This window comes from Pelmatolapia mariae, linkage group LG23, assembly GCF_036321145.2.
Source record: "Pelmatolapia mariae isolate MD_Pm_ZW linkage group LG23, Pm_UMD_F_2, whole genome shotgun sequence".
Classification (NCBI taxonomy): Eukaryota; Metazoa; Chordata; class Actinopteri; order Cichliformes; family Cichlidae; genus Pelmatolapia; species Pelmatolapia mariae.
The window spans coordinates 21143519-21168162 of NC_086246.1; the positions used below are offsets into that span (position 1 = coordinate 21143519).

At 40.4% G+C, this 24644-nt stretch overlaps 2 protein-coding genes across 2 annotated transcripts; one reads left to right on the forward strand and one right to left on the reverse strand.

Moving 5' to 3' along the window:
* Positions 1-7720: 7720 nt before the first annotated feature.
* LOC134621188 (B- and T-lymphocyte attenuator-like) lies at positions 7721-12709 on the reverse strand. Its single transcript, XM_063467623.2, has 7 exons — positions 12621-12709; positions 10556-10603; positions 9467-9787; positions 9286-9327; positions 9081-9206; positions 8965-8999; positions 7721-8756 (listed from the first exon to the last, which is right to left on the reverse strand). Exons 1-7 carry the CDS (start codon positions 12694-12696, stop codon positions 8430-8432), a joined length of 975 nt encoding a protein of 324 aa, XP_063323693.2. The 5' UTR covers positions 12697-12709; the 3' UTR covers positions 7721-8429.
* A 1114-nt stretch (positions 12710-13823) lies between these two features.
* On the forward strand, positions 13824-23914 carry LOC134620849 (splicing factor U2AF 35 kDa subunit). The gene is made up of 8 exons (XM_063467166.1): positions 13824-13916; positions 16142-16229; positions 17211-17277; positions 20817-20866; positions 21410-21508; positions 21607-21740; positions 23455-23547; positions 23636-23914. Exons 1-8 carry the CDS (start codon positions 13873-13875, stop codon positions 23742-23744), a joined length of 684 nt encoding a protein of 227 aa, XP_063323236.1. The 5' UTR covers positions 13824-13872; the 3' UTR covers positions 23745-23914.
* Positions 23915-24644: the final 730 nt, after the last annotated feature.

Below are 24644 nucleotides of genomic sequence, written 5' to 3' on the forward strand. Positions count from 1 at the left end.
TCTCTGCAGGAGGGGGAGATACAGGAGAGGTGGAGGAAGATCTCAGCCTGGGCGTCTATTGTCTTGTGTAGTCTGGAAGACGAGTGGATGATGGGGTGGGTGCAGTTTTCTCTGCGGTGGGGTCGGGTGGGCTGTCCCGGACTCTGTGGGGCCGGGCGGCGCTGCTGCACTGGGCCCTGGTCCGGATGGGCCTGGGCCCCCTTTCCCTGGCGGGTTGCAGAGTATGGGGGTGCCTACTGGGGTCAGCGGGGGAGCTGGCCCCAGGGAGGGGTCACTTGCCCCTCCCTTCCTTCCCTCCCCATCTCCAGCTGCCTCCCTCTTCCCGCTCCACCACAATCACCCACACACGCAGGGCCTCGGGGTAAAGGTGTGTCACCAGGGTGCAGGGGAGGCATCCCCCCCTCTGTCCCCTTCTGGCTGCCTGTGCCTATATTTTATCTCACAACTTAGACATTCACATTACTCACACTCTCATAACACATACATATAGGATCTTGGGGGTGGGCACGCTACACGGACTCCAAAAGACCATCAGGGTGTACACCTCACCCATGGCGTCGTTGCCCACCTCTCAATTTTAAATACACGTAGACATTGAGGGCTATCAGGAGGGGCTATGCGCTTACCTGCTGCTCTCTGGCAGGTAGCTCCATGCCCTCCTGGGTTTTAAATGCACCTTAGAACACATATACATCAACACTACATATGAGCGGGTAGAGGGAGGTTTGGAGTCTTCTCACACCCCCGGTCTCTGCGGCCTGCTGGAGCGGGGGGGCTAGGAGGAGGAGTTGGCCGTCCAACTGGGGTCTGGAATGTGGGGCCTCCCTGCTGCTGCGGAGTCGGGGCAGTCTGCTTCTCCCCACTGCAGGGAAAAGGGTAACACCACCTGGGTCTGGGTGCAGTTTCCCCCTCCAGTTGCAAGGGTACCTAGACCCGGTTCTTAGAGTACGCTTGGGGAGTGTGATTGTGTGTACAGTGTCTCTCTATGTCTGTCTCCACGTTGGGTGAGTGTTGAGTAATTGCTTATGAGAGCATGAGGGTGGGAATGGATGTTTGTATCTGTGTGTGCCTGTATGTCTGTGTCTATATGTCAGGTTGGATATCAGACGCCACCTCTCTGGGGACATCTCAGGCCCTCCAAGGTATGGAGGCCTATCTCCCCCCACCACTTCCCCTGCCGGTGGCGGATGCTCTCAGACATCGGTGCGGTGGTGGTTCTTTGTGTCCGGGGATGGGCGTCCAGGTACACACCGGCTCACTCCTTGGTGGCTGCTTATCGGGGCCTGGAGCCTGGGGCTCGCTCGGGCCACTTCGGGGGTGGGGTGCCCTCAGCCTCCCGGCCTGGGGCTCGGTCACTCTGGCACAGCTGGCTACCGGCGGAGCTCACGGGCACGTCACTGCAACCCCCCCTGGCTTCTGCTCCGCGGCTGCTGAGTGACCCCTCATCTGGGACTCTCCTCAGCTCTTTCTGGGATAGTGGCGCAGCTGCCCCTCTGTTGGTCTTCCTTGGTCTCTTGTGTTCTGGGGGCCTCTGGATGTCTGGAGTTTTGATCTCCTCCATACCTGCTTCATGCCCTGGAGGATGGGACTGTGGCCCCCCACACCCTCTAGCAGATCATTACATGAAGGAACCTTTTAAAAACAAGCACGTCCATGCTCACAGGTGTACACACGGGTGCTCACACACACAAACTACACCCTTTTTGGCTCCTACCTCAAAGCACACTGTGCGCTGTCGATATTATGTGCTGCACAATAATGTTTAATATTTAGTATTTACTGTTACATTCCCATATATCTTCGTGATGTTGTTTATTCTATTGCTCTCATTTTCTTCTGCTTGTTTTCTTTTTTTCTTTCTCAACAGGTGATATTACATGATCCAGGTGATTGATATATGTATTTTTTTTCTGCTTATTTAGTTGGTTTTTGGGTTTTTTTGCCCTTTATCCCCGTTCCTCTTCTCCGCTGTTTTTTCCCCCTCTTTTTTTCTCCCTTTTCTTTTCCTCATTCAAGCCTGTCCCGTATCTAGCAAGTGAAAATAAAAAAATAAAAAAAAATAAACAATAAAAGGTGAATCAAATAGACCATTATGGCAAGGCTGGGATGGTCCATTTGGTAAAGTAAATCCGTTGGGCATCTTTCTTCGCCTTTAGACAATAATTCTTATGGCAAAAAAACCAAACGGGACAGGCAAAAAGAAAAAAAAAAAAAGAAAAATATTGGAGACCCCTGCCTTAGAGTGTCTGCTGCTGAAGCTGAAAGCTAAACATTAAAAAACAGCACACACGTTAACCCTTAATACGATTTAAAATATACTTATCCAAAAGCTGTTTGAAGGAGTTTAATGTTAGGAGTGAATCATAGAGGCAGACTGAATGGAATTGAAAGGAAGCCATTTATTGTGAGCTGTACAAAAATTGAAACAAGTATAAGATGATAAAAATGAAAACAATACTTAATGAAACCAGAAACTAGAAAACATGCTAAGACTAGCGATACTAGGAGAGAACAGACACTGACAAAGGACAAGGAGAGACAGCAACTTTATATACAAAGAAGGGCAATTAGGGGAAGAACGAGACAGTTGAACAGAGTCAAAAGGTAAGCAAAACTAAACACAACACATGCAAGACAAGCAAAATAAAAGAGGAAGTAACTAATTAAAGGAACATCTAACACTGTGAATGAGAATAAACAAGATACGGGCAAACATGGGGATGAAAGAAAAAACTGAAATATGCAAGAGAATACAAACAAACTAAAACCATGGACAGAAGACAGAAACTTCAAGAAAAAAGACCTGAGGCTATTGATATAACAAAACCAACAAAGAATAACTAAAAGGGATACAAAACCAAACTTATACAACTACAATAAGAGTCGGACAAAAAATATTAAAAAAAACAGAAATTGAAAATAGAAAAACTGAAAAGGCTGGATCAAAAACTCCAGGATCATGATAAGCTAATCAAATAAACCGGGAAATTAGCCACAAAAAACAGAAGCATTCTCTTGTTTCATCATTTTATCTATAAGGACTGGCTTTTGGACAAAGCCTCAAGTGGACATTTAAGGATCTGCAGGTTTTGGCACTTGGACATAAATGTTCAGCCGTGGAGATGACTGCTTATGGTTTACAGGTTGTATTTTGCACTTCAAGAGAATCTTTGCATCACCTGCTAATTGGTACAGCTCGTGGTTGGGAGCAGCAAACACAACAGAGCTGTTCCTCTGTCTCTCTCTGTTCACATGGATTGGTCAATATGCCTCCTCATAATCTGTTGATAATATCATCTCAATGTGTTGCATTGATGGTGTTCTTCCCTTGTTACATCTCCGAGATCGCAGAGCAGCGGGGCTTCCTCTCTCCAAGTGCTCGAAGATGACTTTTGAAAAGAATTGATGCGCCATGGGGATCTCCATGTGCTGTAAACATCCAAAAATGTTTGTGGGGAAAACTATTGATGAAAAAATGTGATAAGCTTGAAATGTTTTATATCTTACCTGATTTTCAGCTTGACTGTCTTTCTTTGGCTTCCCTGCAGGATGGACAATTTACATGTTTAGTATTCAGTACGTCTGGTGATGTTTTATTTTGAAGAGGAGAGAGAACACCTCACCTTTACAGCCTCGCATTGATATGACAGATATGATTATGACTATGATGACGAATGTGGCGATCCCAGCAGCAGAGTACACATACAGCAACAAGCTTTCTGTGTTGTCAGGAGCAGAAGTCATGCTGACTGCAAGAGAAACAGGTTTCAGTCAGTTTGGATTTAATACAGCTACAAAAACACACGTTATATAAAACCTTTCTTACCTCTGACATTATTCTGTGTAACAGTGGTAATTTCGACATGATCTGTAAAAAAAAAAAATAACAGAGAAGCTGTCTGAGGTCTGAACAACACAGAAATATCATGAGATTCAGAAAAGTCCACTGTTCAGCATGAGTGAAGGTTTCTTAGAGAAGTATAATTAGTGAAGAACCCACACAGTGATCCAATGACTCACACTCCCTCCACCTTGACACTTATACTGACCAGAGTCACTTCTGAGAATGTTTTGGAAGATCAAATAGGAGATCCCTGCTGAGTCTTTTAAATGTTTCCACTCTGTTTTAATGTGACTGTCACTGCTGACATTGACGGGGACATCAGTTGCCTCAACTTTAAACCAGGTGACTGTTGGTGGTGAATCATTGCAAAAAAATACTGGGCAATGAATCCAAAGTTGTTGTCCAACTGATGCATTATAAACTGTGTTGCGACGTACTCTGATTTCTGTAGAACAGTCAGAGTCACCTGCAGAAGAGAAATTATAGCAAACACATAAAGAAGACAAGTTAGAAATTAAGAAATGTTTGGTGTTATTTTTAATTTAATTAAGAACATAAAACAATATATTACACAAGAGATTGATCAAAGGTGTTTAGACAATATATTTATATAAAGACTGTTTAATTGAAGACTAATAAATATATAAACATATCCATCATATGAAACAATAAGATCAAAAGAGAAGTAAACATGAGGTATGACAAACAGTAAGAATGAAAAAAAAAAAGATTAAAAAGAAAAATCACTCTGTGATATTTATTTGATGTTTAGTGGAAAAGTAATTTGCATGAACTCCAGCAGTTCAGCAAACTGTGAGTGAACCCGTCCTAACACAAAGGGAAACCTAAAGCCACGTGTATTAATTTCATGTCTACCTTTTACTGTCAGATATTCCACTGCTCTTAAATACTGAGCTCCACCAGCAGGTGTCCCGGAGCCGTTTATCATGACAGAAAAACTGTGTTTTCAGGACAGTACCTATCATTACTGTCCTGTAGAAAACCTTTAAGAGATGATTTTGCTTTTCACTTTGTTCCATTTGAGAGGCATAAAATCAGAAGCTTCAGAGCAGTTTAAAAAATAGCTGTGAGATTTTTTTCTGTGAGAATATCAGTATAGGCCGGTCCACCACTGGTGACCTGTGTTTTTGACAGATGAGAGCAGGTTCACCCTCAGCACTGTCTGGTATGCATACAAGCACATGGGGGTCACACAAATTGCTTAGTACCATTTTGAGTTGCTGCAGTGACAGTTTGCCAAAATGAACTAGGTCTGAAGCAACTGGTTTTTCAACTGGATTTTCAATCTGTCTTTGAATTCGGCCTTTGTAGGTCGATAATCGTCATCTTCATTACACAATGTGGCATCCTTTCATTCCTAACACATTACACAGTCCATATATTTCCCATTGAGATCTGATGAATTTTCAGTTTTCCTTTAATGTTGTTAGCTACAGATTAGAAATGACTGTGCACTCCATTACCAAAATTGCTAAAGTAATCTTAACTAGTGTTCAAATTTTTTGAATATTAGAGGTTGGGTGTTTTTATGATTGGATCAAAATTTTCAAAAAAAGAAGCTAAATATGGGGTGAAACAGCTGCACTGTGACATTTAATGAGATCCTGTAATGACAGAAAAGTTATAGAAAAGGATTTATGTTGATTCAAGATTAGTAAGTGGATGGTATTGTTTTAGTAATACTAACATATCCAGAAAAATTCTAAAGATTGTCCACATGTGTAAACTCAACTAAAATCTGCAGCATAGCATCAAAGACTATTTCACAGCGTCTTATTTTGTCCTTCATGTTGAGGTTTTCTTTGAAGGCGGAAGGTTTGAAGGCTGCGTGGTCAAGCCTTTCAATGTGTCCTGTAAATTACTATGAAAAAATATTAGTTCCCTGCTTTGGATTATTGTGTATAGCAAAAGGTAAAGGATATTTTAAACCTTTTACAGCTGATTTCCACAATTTTTAATCTGTAACAGCAAAAATATTCAACTCAGCCGTGAACAGAGAAACAAAGACGTGTTCAGACTGCAATGGAGCCATTTAAAATTAATAAGAATCACTTACTCTGAGCATCCAGAGTGAGGATGAGGACTGTGAAGATCAGCAAATAAAGGATGGTCCTGCACGAGTAATGTTTCCTGGCAGACATTTAAGGAACCAGCTGTGCACTTGTGTAAAAACTGTATGTGCTCTGTATGTGACAGTGCATTGTATGTGGTTGACTTTACTTCCTGTTTCTGATTAGAAGTGTCTTCGGATGCATACCAGTGTTACCATACTACCAGAGTTTATGGTTTGAAGGCAGAAACACTCAGTATATATATCTACCACTTGAAACTTTGGGTATTAATGAGATTAAAACAAAAGCATCGATTTTTTGAATTCATTTCTTTACAGGAAAAAACAGGATGAGAATGAGTCATTATAATCTTTTTTTAAATCTAACAGATATGGAGAAAATATTATAATTTTTAATTGCACAAAATGATTAATATTACATTTCTATTTCCAAAAGAATCACAATAAGTACAACAGCTCATTAGTCATTCATGTAGTCAGAAGGAGAGTGGATAGCTGATATGATACAGACAGATAACCATTACTGTTATCATAGGTAAAGTTTCTCAAGAGTTAATTCAAGTCATGGATGTGCAACAAAAGAACATCACAGTGAGTGCATGACAAAAAAAAACAAAAAAAAAACCCATTCAAATCAATACAAACAATCATAAAAATCTCCAAAAATTTGTTTCGTACTACGACTTAACCTGACTACAGCTCCTGTGACACCTCTGTCTTAGAGGACAGTTTACTCATGTGTCATGCACACAAATACATTGACAATAATCCTCAGAACAATGATCATCTCTCTCTCCCTGAGTTTGCTACCTGTATATGGCTCAAAACCCACATCCCTGCAGAAGTTGTACATCTTTCCAGATCTGGTCACAAATCTACATGTTTATTATTTTAAAAGGATGCATTAATATCCCAGAGCAGATATATTTTCAACAATTTTTACTGTAACACAAAAACAGTGAGAACCTAATTTTAGTAGCATGTTAATAAATATTTGGTAAACTAATGAGGAATAATGGCAGGATGATTGTGTATATAGAATTGAACTAAAATACACTACAATGTGCACATTCCTGCTAATGAACTGACATGCTAACAGGAACAGTGCTGTTGTTTTACATCATTTTGGCACAACACTGGAGCTCTGCAGCACACAGGAGTTAAATTACAGAAATAAGTCATCCTGACTGCTGTTATATTACCAGTTAGTTTGGTATTATTTTCAAGCCTTTACTTTTTGACATGCTGTCATGTTATTCCTGGTGTAAACTTGGACATTTTAACTACAAGGATTGACTTTTGTAGTCAACCTCAAGTGGACATTTGAGGAACTGCAGTTTTTGGCACCTCCGTCATTTTTGGACGATCTGATATCCTCGTGTTGGTGTTGTTCCCTCGTCATCATAAATAATGTTGTTCCAGGTTCAACATTGCAAGTGACCAATCACCTTCTTCTGACGTCATCCGCGACCTCGGAAAAAAACAAACGCCTTCAAAAAATCTACTTCACTTGCGAGAAGAGAAACCGCCTCTGTAAGGACAATATGTATAATGCTTACCGTTTATTAAAGAAAAGTATCCTGAAATGCAAACAAATCAAGTTCCTGGATCGGCGGACAGAAGCGATTTCTGTTCTCGCAAGTGAAGTAGATTTTTTGAAGGCGTTTGTTTTTTTCCGAGGTCGCGGATGACGTCAGAAGAAGGTGATTGGTCACTTGCAATGTTGAATCTGGAACAACATTTATTATGATGATGTGGGAACAACACCGACACGAGGATATCGGATCATCCGTCATTTTTCAGCCCTGGAGATTACTGCTTATGATGCCACATGACACAAAATGCTTCTATTAAGCACCATATGAGGCAACAGCTTTGGTGTTCGAATCCCTAACAGCTTTAAATCTAAACACAATGTAATGTGTGTGCCTATTAGTCCTTACTCTTTGCAGTTTGCTTGGCACAGGTTGTATTTTATGGTTGATTGACGTTGTAGGTGTAATTTGCTAGGTACACTGGTTGATAGTGTATGTGCTGAGACACTGTGCCCATATATATCAAACATGCTCTAACACAGTTCTGGTTGGTGTACCCATTGTTAGTGGCATGAAATCTGGTGAAGAATCTCAGCATAACTCTGCTAAATCCCAAACTGAGCAGAGGCATAATCAGCGAGAGTAAAAACACTTATGAAAGCTTGTAGGCTTTTAAATATTGACCAGACTGTGAGGGTGCTACTTCTGCTATTTAAATTATTAACAAGTCTTCAGGATCTCAGGTAGACAAGGTGTGATGGTCTGTGCTGTATAACTCAAAGATCAAAGAGCAGTTTTTACAGACGTGATGAGTTGTGTTTTATGTATCCACACTCTTTACTTCGAGTCTCTGCATTCCCTTCTAATTGCCCTTCAGGTCTCCTCTGGTGAAGTTACACCAGCTTCAGATGTTCATCAGTGGTCCTCTAGTGTGATTTAGTCAAGCAGTTCTTGGTCTTTATGCCAGACGGATGGCTGCGTACTCTGAGGTCTCTTCCACCTCCATCCGTGGCCGATTAACCCGCTGAGGCAGCTCGTGGTTGAGAGCAGCATACACAACAGAGCCGCTCTCCTCCTCCACTGTGTTCCTCTGTCTCTCTCTGCCCACATGACTCAGGCCATAAGCCTGCTCATTCTCTCTTGATAATCTCAACTCATTGGGCTGCCTTGGTGGAGTTTTCCTCTTGGTAGATCTCCGAGATGGAGCAGCAGAGGGGCTTCCTCTCTGTGAGGGCTCCAAGCTGGGTTGCGGAAGAGGTCGCTCCACCATGGGGATCTCCATGTACTGGAAACATCCAAAAATGTTTGAGTTAAAATTATTGATGGAAAATTGTTACATCTCCGAGATCGCAGAGCAGCGGGGCTTCCTCTTTCCAAGTGCTCGAAGGTGACTTTTGAAAAGAATTGAGTTAAAGCTGAATTGAGTTAAAGAATTGAGTTAAAGCTGTTAATGGCAAAAATGTGATAACCTTGAAATGTTTTTTATATCTTACCTGATTTTCAGCTTGACTGTCTTTCTTTGGCTTCCCTGCAGGACGGACAGTTTACATGTTTAGTATTTAGTACGTCTGGTGATGTTTTATTTTGAAGAGGAGAGAAAACAGCTCACCTTTACAGCCTCGCATTGATATGACAGATATGATTATGACTATGATGACGAATGTGGCGATCCCAGCAGCAGAGTACACGTACAGCAACAAGTTTTCTGTGTTGTCAGGAGCAGAAGTCGCGCTGGCTGCAAGAAAAACAGGTTTCAGTCAGTTTGGATTTAATACAGCTACAACAACACACACTTAACGTAAAACCTTTCTTACCTCTGACATTATTCTGTGTAACAGTGGTAATTTCGACATGATCTGTAAAAAAAAAAAAATAACCGAGAAGCTGTCTGAGGTCTGAACAACACAGAAATATCATGAGATTCAGAAAAGTCCACTGTTCAGTGTGAGTGAAGGTTTCTTAGAGAAGTATAATTAGTGAAGAACCCACACTCACCGTAGACACTGACAGTGATGAAATGACTCACACTCCCTCCACCTTGACACTTATACTGACCAGAGTCACTTCTGAGAATGTTTTGGAAGATCAAATAGAAGATCCCTGCTGAGTCTTTTAAATGTTTCCACTCTGTTTTAATGTGACTGTCACTGCTGACATTGACGGGGACATCAGTTGCCTCAACTTTAAACCAGGAGACTGTTGGTGGTGAATCATTGCAAAAAAATACTGGGCAATGAATCCAAAGTTGTTGTCCAACTGATGCATTATAAACTGTGTTGCGACGTACTCTGATTTCTGTAGAACAGTCAGAGTCACCTGCAGAAGAGAAATTATAGCAAACACATAAAGAAGACAAGTTAGAAATTAAGAAATGTTTGGTGTTATTTTTAATTTAATTAAGAACATAAAACAATATATTACACAAGAGATTGATCAAAGGTGTTTAGACAATACATTTATATAAAGACTATTTAATTGAAGACTAATAAATATATAAACATATCCATCATATGAAACAATAAGATCAAAATAGAAGTAAACATGAGGTATGACAAACAGTAAGAATGAAAAAAAAAAGATTAAAAAGAAAAAATCACTCTGTGACATTTATTTGATGTTGAGTGGAAAAGTAATTTGCATGAACTCCAGCAGTTCAGCAAACTGTGAGTGAACCCGTCCTAACACAAAGGGAAACCTAAAGCCACGTGTATTAATTTCATGTCTACCTTTTACTGTCAGATATTCCACTGCTCTTAAATACTGAGCTCCACCAGCAGGTGTCCCGGAGCCGTTTATCATATGACAGAAAAACTGGAAGTTTAAACTTCTGTGTTTTCAGGACAGTACCTATCATTACTGTCCTGTAGAAAACCTTTAAGAGATGATTTTGCTTTTCAATTTTTACCAAAGAACATTATGTTAAGAGGGAGAATTTAAACCCAGAAGCTTCAGAGCAGTTTAAGAATGCCTGTGAATTTTTTTTTCGAATTAATTATTAGACATTTTTACCGAGACAAGAATTTGATAATAATAGTTATACTTTAAGTGAAGTCCATATAAACCTGTAAAAATAAATAAATATACCTTTTGTGTTACTTGATTGATTTTTGGTTCTTGTTGTAAAAGACACACCTGGGAAAAACAGAAAAATGTGCCATAAATGTATTAATTTTCATGGAAATTGTCATAAAGTCATAAATAATTTTTGTGTATGCACACACAATTTATAAAGTCATAATTTTCAGCTGCTGCTGTCCCACAGTGTTTCTGTCGTTTAACATTCACCTTGAAAAAATCTTTTAGCAGGTGTGTTTTTAGGCAGAGTCCATCTTTAGGGCAGACAAATATTTGGGTCCCACCTTCATGATTACTATTAATATTAGCACTGACAACTGTATCACCTTTAGACCACATTCAAAGACACCTTGTAGTAGACCAGAGTGACTATAGCAAGTAATCTGTGGATAAAGGCGTTTTAATAAGCATTACTGTGAGCTGATATTTGCATTGTCAATATTTTATTATGTGATTATGATCATTGATCAAGCACAAGATGCTTTTTAAACATTTTTAGAAAAGTACGGGGATGTGAGGTCCATGTGTGTGCTAAGGGACTTCATTGGGCCCTGATGAGTATTGGATCATCACAGTAGGTAACCATTTCCTTGTTGCCGTTATTTCTCCTCTTATGTATTTATTACAGTATGTTTGTGATCACTGTCATGAGGGAAAATCCCTCTCTGAGCAATATTCTTGTGAACAGGAGTCATCTTCTCTTTCAGTATTTTTGTAACAACAAATACTGACACGTAAACAAACATGCATTCATGCTGTTTTCTAATAGCATTATCTACACCACACCCTTTATTCTTATGAAGCCTGATATCTGCTCAGTCTGACGCCTCACATTCAGCACTGTGTGGTGTCTGTAGCGGGCCTGGCCGGATCCACGTAACACACAACAGGTTTTGTCTGAGCCACAGAAATATTTTGATTTCATTTAACTAAAGATCTTTGAAGCCATTCATCAGCATTCGTTTTATCAGCATTGGGCAAAGTTATTTTGTGTTTTTTGAGCAGTTTATTTGTCACTTCATGTCTCACCCACTCCAGTCTCTTTTTCTTTTTTTATTGTCTTTCTGTTATGTCTAGACCATTGTTGACCTTTGGTTATGGACAACATTGCTCTTCCTACACCATTAAAACCACTGCTGCACATCTTGTGTCCTCTCTAGGAAGTTGCACAGTTTCATTTCTTACTTGTGTGGTCAGTTCCTTTTGACACAGAGCCACAGACACAACCTCTCCCGAAGTCCACACAGTGTTTTTAACCTTATTCATAACTGAAAATTATGCAGCTCTATTACGTCTGATTCACTGAAATTATACTTTCTGCTTCCTAATCTTGAACTATGTTTATTTTTAATGACAGCACACACAAGATTAAATACCTGACCCTTCACCTTTAATATTTTTAATTATATTAAAGGAGTGCACTCATTTGCATATGTCACTATACTGGCTGTGAATAAAGTTACGTGCATCTCACGTTTCCCATGTGAAATTAAAAACAGGAAATTACACGGAGCTAGTATCTCCCCTGATCCAAACCATCACACACATAAAAAAAAAAGCACGAGGAACATAAAGTAGGCGATTAATTGAGCTCTGAGAATTTCTTTTTAATATTTTTGATCTTTTATCTGCTTGTGCAAATTGTTTCCATCGAGCTCCCACACGTAAGAAACCCTGCTGCTGTGGGAGAACAGAAGCAAAAGTTTTAGCATCTGAAACAGAAAGCTCTGCAGATGTTTAAAGGCAAGTTGTGCCGTTTATGGCAGAATCTGCCTTCGATATCTGATAACACCGATAGTTTGAGAGTTTGAGATCTAACTGAATTTTGCCTCTGATCTATTTTAAAGCTGCACGACTGGCAGCCACTTTTCACTCAAAAGTTACATCATGTGTGGATGTGGCACTTTCCGGGTCACAACCTTTAAAAAATTCATGCCAATAACTTTTATCAGATCATTTCCAGCACGACTGCAAACACCTTACCTCTCAGCCTGACTGCCTGAGAAGAGAAGAAAGCAAATATTCCACAAATACTGAGATGGCACAACACGATCTGTACAAAACATCAACTTACTCTGAGCATTTAAGGTGAGGAGCAGCCCAACCAAGATGGGCACATGGAGGATGGTCCAGCATCGATTAGGCCTCATGATGCTGAGAAAAGCTCCCGTCACTGTCCAGTAACAGCCAGCCCAAGGCAGTAATGTTCCTCCAAGCGCATTATTATACGATAAACCAAAAAGAGAAACACTGATATGAAACTTGCTGCTTCCTCTTTCTGCTCACTCCTTTCCCCTTATCTCTGTCTCTCTCCCCCCTCTGTGTGATTGTAGCTGGGGTGTGTACCAGTGGGTGGTCTTGCTTCTGCAAATCTTGCAAGTCAAATTCAGTGAAATATCTAAAAAACAGGGGGTTCCCACATGAGCCCTCTCTCGCACACACTTTTCATTTCAGAGTCTTGTTTCGCTCTGTGAACCTGTGCACCTTCATCATCACTTCTGGGTAGAGTGTGTGGTTCACCTTCTTTAAGCTGACTTCCTTTCCCCTCTCCTTTCCTTTTAAGTTGCCGTCTGCCTCTCCTGCAAACTTGTGCGACCTTGTGCAGAGCACTGTGGTTTGAGCGGAGGGTGTACATTGCTCTGAAGAGGAGATGGGGACTTTGTGGCCTGTTAGGCTTTAATGCCCACTCTGTTGACATGTGTGTGTGGTTGCTGTTTTGGTAAGACCATCAACCCGTGGACCCCCTATCTGTCAGTCAATCACCTACAGTTGGGTTTTAATGGAGTCCTCCGGGAGATTTCTGAAGATATAAATCACCCCGAAGATGTCAGGGTTGCTTTTTTATCTTTTGAATAGAAATATACTGTGGTTGGGAGCTTCACCTATACTTAAAAATACACTGAGTTATTTTTCTTTTGCCCATATCTCTCAGCTTTGACCACCAGCATCTGGAAAAGTAGCTATCCACTTAAAAAAAATAATCTGCCTGATTTACAAGTAAAAATATAATTATAATATTTTGTAATGCTGCTTCCCAACTGGAAATAAATTTTTTCCAATTCTATATCTGGAAACTAGTCCCCATTTTGGAGGGGAATAAAGTAAAAACTACTTAATTAAAGGGGAATTTTTTTATGCTATTTGGGAAAATAAAAAAAAATGTCACAGCGCTGTTTGTATAGCAGTCTGTTCACCCGAGGAGCGAACTAATTTCTGAAACAACAGCGCTGTCAGCCGGTGGTACGGCTAAGTACAGGATGAAAACCATACGCAAGCGCCCACTCTTTACGTAATGACGTAAGGAGGACGTTTCCGACGACCCGAAAATGGCGGAGTACCTGGCATCCATTTTCGGTACAGAGAAAGACAAGTAAGTTTTAAACAGTTTTCAGTCAGTTTTATATATTATTCATTCTTAAAGTCGTATAAGATATCGCTTTTATGTAAAGTGTGCTTGCAGTGGTTCTATTTTGCCGGCGGTGGGGCTTATTTTGTACCCACAGCTCAGCTGCAAGTCCCAGTCAAGCTAACATTAGCAGGAGGAAGCTAACGTTAAGCTAACGCTTTGAATGAAACTCATGCCTTGGCTAACTTGCAGCCTTTGCGTGCTGTTAGCTTGCGCCAAAACATTCTGTTGTTTTAAATGTCTCCAGTTTGTGCGTGGACTCGTTAACACGGGAAGTGTATGTTAAAGATATTTTTTTAAAAAGAAGAAGAAGAAACAGCTAACAGCTAATGCGTGGCCCGCTCAGTTAAGAAGCTGATTAGCAGAGTAGCTGTCTGGCTTGTATTGTTCCGCCCCACCGGTGGAGTGCAGCAGAAAGCATCTTCCACTCTGTGCCTGCTGTAGTCTTAAAAGTAGCTTTAAGTTGGCTATACGTTTATGTACTGATGTGGAGATTTCTACAAGTAGGATCTTTGGTTTCGTACGGGCGAGGTCTAGACGACTAAAAACACAACAGTGGTTGAGATACCCAAGCAGAGCCATGTAATCATCACATCACCTTACTTATATTATCAGGGAAACGTACAAATACACCCATTTGTACTGCGCGTATTAAGAGGCTAGAATCAATGTAATTTAATTCCCGAACAAACTTTGGTCAAGTATCGCGTTAATGAAAGATCAGTAAGTAGGCCAGCCGTAGCTATAATGTTCACACGGTCTACTATGCGACTGATGGCTTTTAGTACTAGTAGTGAGCCCCGCAGTGCTTCATTGTTTCAGTCTTATATGAAAAAGACGTGACGTGGTGGTAATGATGGCGAAAAAAACTTGTTCCTATACACTAAACAAATGATTAACATGTAGTTATTGTTCTTCTTTCACAGTCATTGTATAAGACAAAGTAATCAGTTACAGGCACTATTAGTGTTGCTGTTTGATGAACTCTTATTTACAGGAATGCGTGACTTGTCCCAAATAATTAAAAAAAACTGAAAATTGTTTAGAAAACTGTATTTACAAACAACAATACACATATTGTAGATGCTGGTTTTGAGATAGACTACATAATATATATATAATTTCAACAGATTTATGGGTCATAAAGTATAATTCTCAAATTCAGTATAGTTGTTGATAACCCTGGTAACCTAAGCAGTTTATATAGTAAGTTTAGTCCATATTGTATCATTATATTAAGATTATCATTTGTATACAATCAACCAATTTCACAGCGAGCTATGAGTTGATTAAAATGCTTTTAATAGTCAAAATAAATGCTAAAAATATGTTTTGGGAGTTTTTTGGTACCTTTTTTTTCCTTCTCACATCTGATGAGTAAGTATTAAATGTAAAACACATATCACCTCTGCACATGGTGTTTGCAGTACTCTGACATTTCATGTGTCCTAAATGAAGCAGAAACAGACTTTCGTTTCCTGACTGGGTTTTGCCCTGACTTCCTCTGGGAGTGGATAAAGCTCCAACTTCTTGTATAACTTCACAATGACTCCCAAGGACCTGATGGCCATGGCCCTGATACTTTTGGATTTCGTTCTGTAATGCCCCCCTCCCTCCCATTTTGGACAGGCCATGTAAATCTGGTCTTTCTGTTTTGCGAGGAAGCGTCTGTGTTTTGTGGACTTAGCCAGACTTCAGACCTGGTCTGGCAGCGACAGCACCTGCAGGACTAGAGCATCTACAACAAGTTATTGGGTTGTGAAGTGTAGTTGGTCTCATTTTCTAACTTTGTTGGCTTTATGGCCTCAGATGTTAACAAACCTTCAACCAAACCTTGCATTTATCACAGTCGTTTCATTCATATCTTACCAGTGGGAGTGTGCAGCATTGTGCTGTTTCTGTGCAGTGTTATGGGTGTGGCTGTCTTAATGTAGTGCAGCTACTGTTATTGTATGTTGCATCTGTAATAAAACAGTTATTGTCTATTGCTTATAAAGGTTATATCTCTGCTCCGTATTCGGTTTTGTCTATAAACGGTTTAAGACCCATCACTCATGGTTCAGAACAAACGGGGTAGTTGCTTTCTGCTTTTTCATTAGTTCTGTTAATATGTCAACAATCGTACACCTTAGCAACACCCGAGGTCAGATTCTGAATATGTGTGATAATGATTTTTCTTCTTTTTTCAGGGTCAATTGTTCCTTCTACTTTAAAATTGGAGCTTGCAGACATGGAGACCGCTGCTCGAGATTGCACAATAAACCAACCTTCAGCCAGGTGGGTATCCCAGCAAAGTTCCTTTTTAAATTGATGAATTTATTGTATGAGGTCAACCACGAACCCTCAGCCCTGCAGTAAACTGATAACCCAGTGTACCTCCTGACCCACTTAGTTTGCCCTCTTGACTTAATGAGGTGCACGCCGTGGCCCTGAAGGATTTAGACACAAGAGCATAAAATCGCTCATATGCGCTCAAAGTCTTTTTAGTTTTAAAGTTATATTAGGTTTGCATGGTGTGTGTAAAAAGTGGGGTTTTTTTCCTGGCTCAAAATGAGCCTTTAGAAGTGGCTACGCTCATAAGCACAATTGGGCTGCACACATAAAGCAATGAGTCTGTTACCCTAAAAAATGTCTGTGAATTTTCTTGTTAAATGTATCCCATGCGTGAGTATATTTGATCCCGTTTACAAGAGAACTCATTCTGGTTCTGGTGATTTTCCTTCGGTGGGTGCGTGTAAATGTGAGAAAAAAGTGTTCTGGTCACTGTCCTGTTCATGTCATTCCAAACTCATGTGCTTTGTTTGTCTTTGCCTCAATGTGTCACTGACTTCTTGTTGATCATTTTCAGTGTGGTTTTTTTTTTTTTTTCATTTGTTTGTTTGTTTTTTTTTTTTTTTTGTGTGTGTGTGTGTGGTATTCAGTAACCTGTGTTTTGAAACTGGGAAAACGTTAGTGCTTTATGTTATGCGAAGTATGTGAAGTTGCGTGAGGTAGGTTAACTCAGGTTACTGTCAGTGTGGGCTAAAATGTAGAGAGTGGGGAAGACGTGGCAAACTTGCCGCAAACCTGGCCAGCCTACGTTCCAGTGTAGTTTTACATTGACCCTAATATGTCACACTTATCACATTTCTTTTTCTTTTAAGTGTGCTAAAGCGTGATATTCCTGTCAGGCTCAAGCTGAAGTTTATGGTACCAGAAAAGGTTGAAAACCTGACACTCCTGGCTCACCAGATGCACCTTTTCTTGTTTCTTCCACAGACCATCTTGATTCAGAACATCTACCGCAATCCTCAGAACAGTGCGCAGACGGCCGACGCTTCTCGCTGTAAGTGAAACTTTCATCAGCAACGTTCTCTTGCTGTTTCCTAAAAGCACTGGCCCAATATAAAAGCACATCCAAGGGACTGCTTCAGCCTTCTTCACTGGAGAACTGGTTCGGACCCCATTATCTCCCACAAACCCCAACACTGTTGATGTGTGATATCTAACCCCGTGGTTCCCAAACTAGGAAGGCACAGTTATGAGAGTAATGGCCCAGCAGTGCTGAATAAAATGACACATGGGTCTGTGAAGCAAAGCGTGGACAGTACAACTGCCAACAAGACCACAAAATATACCGAGGCATATCTCAGTCTCTGCTTCACCACAGTTTGTAATGAAGATGGACCACTGTGTCGTATAATGCTATGTCTCTTTTCCACTGGCGCCTGCTGAACTTGGTTTCAGTTGTTTTCCATTAAAACTGAGGACCACCTTAACGCAGACAGGATCGTTTTAGCAACGCGGCTCGAAACTCCCATGACGTTGTTTGCACGTGACACAAAGAAAACCTCGAACTCCCTACGGGTCCTATCATCAGCCATCAAACACAACAACATCTGCCACTTTTTTTTTTTTAAGTACCTCCTAACAGGCGCTACCACTTAATGGAAAACCATAGAAACATAGTCGAGTAAATTATTCCACATTAAAAAAAAATAAACATGGTTATACTCAAAATAATGTGTAGTATATTAAAATGGGTTTCAACAGGGAGAATGACAAAAGTCTGCACTTTGAACTTGTTTTGACTGAACTACAAACTTTTTAAAGTACGTAGACAGTTCTTAAATTACTGCCTTGGTGGAGGTTTGTGCTCCCAGAGTACTTGTTGCTTCTTATTTGTTATTTTTCTTTAATAAGTTCACACGCTGAAGTTGTATTTCTGTATTGATCACTAAAAAGCTGTTTGGAGTTTGTGAGAAAAGAGTGTTTATACGATTGCATGTGAGGGGTGGCTTTGAAAAATGTTTTTATCTACTGATGGAGGCCCTGCAGAAAAAGTTTGGGAACCACTCGCCTAATACAAACAAAAAAAAAAGCATGAACACCTGCTTCTGATGCCTCTGCTTTCACGTAACTCGGAGTGCAGTAAACAACCGTCCGACCAGTGACACTAAAGCAAACAGTGCTTACAAACTGTGCTGATTATGGAAGAAATGAGATCAGTAAATATGTCAAGCCCAGTCTGGCAGAGCTGAAGCAGACCCTCTCATGCAGGTAGGTGGGTAATGGAGTCATAGGCTGCCTGGGGTTTGAGAATTAGCTTGTCTATTTTTCTTTGGGTTCTGTGATCAAACTACACATCCAGCTAGCTTTAATAGGCCTGTGTTTGGTTTAATGTTGATAGACTGATTAGTCTTTTAATACTCTGTACTTGATAAATTAAAAAAAACAAAACAAATGGAAATTTGTAGTACTTGAAGTGGAGCTATTATGCTTTTTATTATACTCTGTTATATATGTACTTGTGGATGTTGTCCAAAGTTTCAGATAATGTGAACGTGTGAGCATATGGACGAGTAGTGCCTGTGTGCCTTCAGACTGCTCTGAATGCTCAGATTCAGAGAGTTTTTTTATACTCTTGGTTCTGTGTGATGTCATAGAGAGATGGGTACAGAAACACCTCCCACCTGCTGCTCTCGTTATGAGAGGAAGCTGATCAGAACACAGTTTACTTAAAGAGAGGGCAACAGAAGCCAAATCAGATAGATGTAGAAAGATGGTGAAATGGGCTTTTGTGCCAAGGCGTGAACCATGCAGAGCTACCCTGGTAGGAACCAAGAATTAAAAATTTGGAGCTTCAAGTGAGCGTAATGGGTACTTGTGGTGGATTTAGAAGTAGAATCGGAGGCAGAGCCTTCAGCTTTCAGGCGTCTCTTCTGTGGAACCAGGTCTAGCCTGCTGGGGGATTCCCATGATGCATTGAGTGTTTGTTCTTCTTCTTTGTCCACTCCCTATGTGTTTATGCACCTCTCTGCATTTTATTATTAGTTATTATTAATCTCTGGCTCTCTTCCACAGCGTGTCTTTGTCCTGTCGTCATTCGCTCATCCCCAACCGGTCGCGGCAGATGGCCGCCCCTCCCTGAGCCTGGTTCTGCTGGAGGTTTCTTCCTGTTAAAAGGGAGTTTTTCCTTCCCACTGTTGCCAAAGTGCTTGCTCATAGGGGGTCATATGATTGTTGGGGTTATTTTCTGTTTTCTTATTGTAGGGTCTTTACCTTACAATATAAAGCACTTTGAGGCAATCTATTGTAGTCATTGGGCGCTATATAAATAAAATTGAATTAATTTTAATAATAGATCCACTTCAAAGGAAAATCCAAGTGAGGCTGTAAATGTTTTAAAGAACAAGTTCAGAATATCCATTATTTTGAGGTGAATCTTTAATGAATGAATGAACCTTTAAGCAGAGTTTTCATGTAATGAATCACTTCAGAAACACTATAAGAGACTAAACAGGTGTGATTGCTGATCTGTTACCTCCAAAATTAAACCTTGAGTCAAGCAGTGTTCTTTTAGACTTTTATTAGTATTACAGCCTTTTCATGATGAGCTAAAATATTCAAAAGCTACATTATACAGCGTGATTGTGCAGTCTTGCCTTTTTGTACCACAGATCTGCTATATTAAGGGGAAAACAGTGGAGTGGTCTAGTTTTTCCTGAGATTGTGCAAACAGGTGTAACCATCACATGATCAGCAGGAGCAATTTCACAACAGAAATTATCTAATAACATTGTTTTCCTCCCCAGCTCTGTATTCGGTTGGATTTATATCACAGCAGTTTACGTTTTGTATTTCAGACCATTTCCCTCTTGAACATTTACCTTCATAACCTTGAAAACTGCCCAGTCTGCTGATGCTTACACTGTAAGTTCTCCCTTCATCCGCAGGACCCTCCAGCACTGACTGTACTTAATTCATTATACCACACCTCCCCACATCAAATTTGGTCAAGTATAGAATTGTGTCCTCTGTACACACACACACACACAGTTTTCGGGCCTCATGCTGTTTTGCATGTTTTCCAGGCCTAAATTCAAATTAGCCCAGTCAGTGTCATGCACTGATGTGCAAAGAGCAGCTTTTCTTTCACTTCCTTCATTTTCAAGATGTGATTAAACCAAAAATCTATAATTAAAGTACTGTTTATGGGTTTTCTACACTTAATGTTTTCATACTGAGTGCACAGTGATTGCTTCTGCATTACTGAAGCTGGCTTCTACTAGTGATGCCCCCGACTTAGTTAGGGGTTTGTCATTAAAATGCATATGTTAGGATCCCTGTGTACTCAGTGAACAGTTCTGTAAAGGTGGCAAAACACTGCAAGAAAAATCATTTTAAAGTAAATCCACCATCCTGGAGAAGACTAAAGGGTTTTCTTGTGAAAGACAGTTTGTGTAGCATCTCCTTCAGAATCTTTACTTTACATTATTAACAGGGTTTAGCAAGATTTGATGTTGCTTAACATGGTCTGAGTTTTTAACCAGGAGTGTCCGTCTAGCTTTGACATGACTGTCCCTTTTTGGGCGTTTTTTTTAGGTGCCGTCAGCGATGTGGAAATGCAGGAGCACTACGATGAGTTCTTTGAGGTGAGTGAACTTTTGTTTCTCCTTTGTGTCCCACGTGTGGCACTGTTGGACGTCATGAATGTGTTATCTGCATATTTCAGCCAAAAAGAGCAACTGGGGCAAGGTGTTATTGACAGTGTATTCATGAAGCAAGGATCTTTTATTGGTTTAGAGGGGCTGGTATTTGGCTAACTAATAACCCAATAAAAACTGATTGTGAGTTTATCATGTTCATAGGTTTTGAATATGAGATTTAAAAACAGTTTTTATAATGTGTTGTAGAGATGATTGTTTGTAAAGAATAATAATTCTTCTTAGTCGTTATATAACTTATTACTCACTGATTAAAAGCCACTCAGCATGACTCCACAATAAGAGCATTGCTTACTACTACATATTGTTTACTACACAGTCTTTACATTACTGCCGCAGTGCTTGCCCTTTGTACTTTGGTTAGTTCATGTGGTACGTGGGGTTAACCAGTTTCCTGGTTATAAGAGGTGCAATATAAGAATAGAACTGGTTTGACAGGTCTCGATTGCCCCCCCCCCCTTTCCAACACAGGAGGTGTTCACAGAGATGGAGGAGAAGTATGGAGAAGTGGAGGAGATGAACGTCTGCGATAACTTAGGCGACCACCTCGTCGGCAATGTCTATGTTAAGGTCAGTTTGAGGATCTTGGTGTATTTAAACGGGGTTGAATTGTTATGATGAGCTTCAACCAGTAATTTCCTAAGTATATGTGTGTCTTTTGGGTGTAGTTTCGTCACGAGGAGGATGCAGAGAAAGCCGTTATGGACCTGAACAACCGCTGGTTCAATGGCCAGCCCATCCACGCAGAGCTCTCCCCAGTCACTGACTTCAGGGAAGCCTGCTGCCGTCAGTATGAAATGGGGTGAGTATTGTGCAGAAAACGTGAGTGTTAGTGTTTAATGAAAGCATTTTACTGTATTTAATTAACCAGCTGACTAATAAACTATAGGAGAAAAAAACTGTTTTTTATCTAGCGCCAAACCACAACAACAGTTGCCCCAAGATGCTTCATATTGTAAGATAAAAACCTATGATAATACAAGAAAACCTCTACAATCAGACAACCTCTATGAGCAAGCATTTGGCGAAAGTGGGAGGGAAAACTCCCTTTTTAACAGGAAGAAACCTCCGGCAGAACTGGAGGGGCGGGGCAGTAGTGAGTAGGAAAGGAGTCGAGGTTAAACTTTGTTAAAACAAATATTGCATGTGCGTTTAAGAGAATTTTGAAACTGTTGAATAGTCAAACTGAAGTGTGTGTCATTTTGCACCATATGTAACATCGTACGCTCACACAGTGTCACATTAGTTTGCTGTCAATGCTGGCACTATCGACCTCTTTAACACTTGAATGGTTACATACTAGTTTACTGTCGTGGAGCTGACATGCAACTGCTCATTTTTCTACATAAAACTGCTGCAGTGCCACACTGGTTAGCACGAAGGACTGAGGTGTTGCATTACATCTTAGACCGACTCGTATTTTTGTTGCTGATTAGTGGGGACAGAAACGTTTAAACTTCTTGTTTTCAATTGCCCTGGTGATTTACTACAGCTGTTTGAATAGTGGCCAAGAATTTAATGTACCTGAGACTTAGACAGTCGACAAGATAATGTAGACCGTGTCATCCTGCCGCTGATGGATGGATGACAGAGCCTCACTGTTCACCCTGGAGCCAACGCTTGTCTACCAACCAAGTGGAAAAGGCAGCTGGCCTCAGGATGCAGCACTCGAAGCAACTGTAATGGTCCTGCCTCACTGAGTGTAAAAAAATCACATTTAACTAAAAGCACAGCATCAGCTGACACGATGATGGCACAGAGCAAAGGAGAAGCGTGCACATGCAGTTGCACTCTGTCCTTGGTCAGTGATAGGGTCTTTGCGATCTTTTCCTTTACAAGTCCCTCTGTGATTTTCCATTGGATCAGGGGGGTTGTTTGCTCTCCCTCAACTCTGGAGGCAGATAAAGATTAGGTGTTCTGCTTGGTGGGTTGGCAGGGCTCCTCAGAATGTGCAACTATGAGCCAACTTTTCCTCGTGGCACAGATCTACCAAATGCAAGGCCAGCAACTTTAACCCTCCACATCCTGTTTTCCTGTGTTACATACTGCCAAGCTAAGTCACATTGTTTCACGCTCTAAACCGACGATTGTTATTCATGCATTTATTTCATCACATCTGGCTTCATCGTTCACTTGTTTAGGCAGAAACTCTAGAATGGCGTACTCTCACATCATACAGTTGCTGATCCAGCTCCCTAATGAATCCAGGGTCCATTTTAAGATTCTGGGTTTGACTTCTAGAGCGTTTCATAGGCAAACATCAGCTTACATGAGCAAACTTTTAGATCCCTGAGTTCATGTGATCAGGGCCTGCTGGCTGAGCGTCTTAGGAACTCATCTTCTTTACGAAAACTAAAGGAGACGATTTTGGGACTCTGGAACCCTCTCCTTCTGAGATTGAGATCTGTGACTGGAACTTGAGAATTTATATTCTGGTGTTTTGTTTGAAGCACTTTGTGATGTTTATGTAGAAAGGTGCAATAGAAATCAAATTTTACACACTTGCTTACTTACAGAGAGTGCACCCGAGGTGGCTTCTGCAACTTCATGCATCTGAAACCAATATCAAGGGAACTGAGGAGGGAGCTGTACGGCCGCCGCAGGAAAAGGTACTGTAAAGCCCGAGAGCAAGACAGCTGCTTTTGTGTATGACTTTTAAATTTGAAAATAAATATCTTTTGCTCTCTTCTTTACCAGACACCGCTCACGCTCGCGCTCCCGGGAACGACGCTCCCGCTCCAGGGATCGACGGCGGGACCGCGAGAGGCGGAGGTCGAGGGATCGAGAACGCTCCGGAAGATTCTGAAAGTAGACGAGATGGACCCACCAAATTTCTCCCCCTAAAGCCCAGCAGTGATGACAGTTATTTTGTTTTTTGTTTTTTTGTGAATTGTTGGAAGTGTTCTTTCTTTTATTCCCTTTTTTTTAAGACAAGCTTGTGCCGCTTTCTCAATAAAAAACAGATTTGTAACTGCATCTGCACCGCTTTTCTTCAAGACTCAATCCCATTCTAGGAAGGATTTTATTACGATTTATTATCACTCTGCTATATTTTTATACTAAAGCTGCTAAACAGAGACTAATTTTAAAGCTCCTTCGTAGTCCTGTCAGACTGTAAACTTTCCTTCACACAGTCACTAACAGCACAACTGTTGCTGCATTTTTTCTGGTAAATGGCTGATGCAATGCTGACTAAAGGTTAATCAGCCAGTTCTTTTACTAGTTCCCTTTTTTTGACACTTTGCTTAAATTTGATGTGATAAATATTCTGCTAGTTTACAAAGAAAAAAAACCTGTAAGTTAAGTTAAAAAAAATTGCCTCCAGATAGATCTCAAATGTAAACTTATTTTGTCACAGTATTGATTGAGCAATTAAGATGGTGGGTTAAGATCCAATTAAGATGGATCAGGAGTGGGTTAATTGAACTGTTTAATATGTTAAGAAGTTTAATGTGCATAGTCTGGAGTTATAAAGATAACAAATACTACAATAAAGTACAAATACATTAAACATTTATGCAAATACAGTACATGTACTTTTAAATGCTGCTTGGGAGTTAAGTATTTTTATTTTTTTAAAAAGAAAATTTATAAGTCTAGGTAAGTTGTCAAAAATAACGAAATTATTAAACCCTTGCTTACTTGAATTCAAATTTTAGCGAGAAAGAGACGTTCATGAGAAGCTTTCAAGTTGTTACATGCGGTG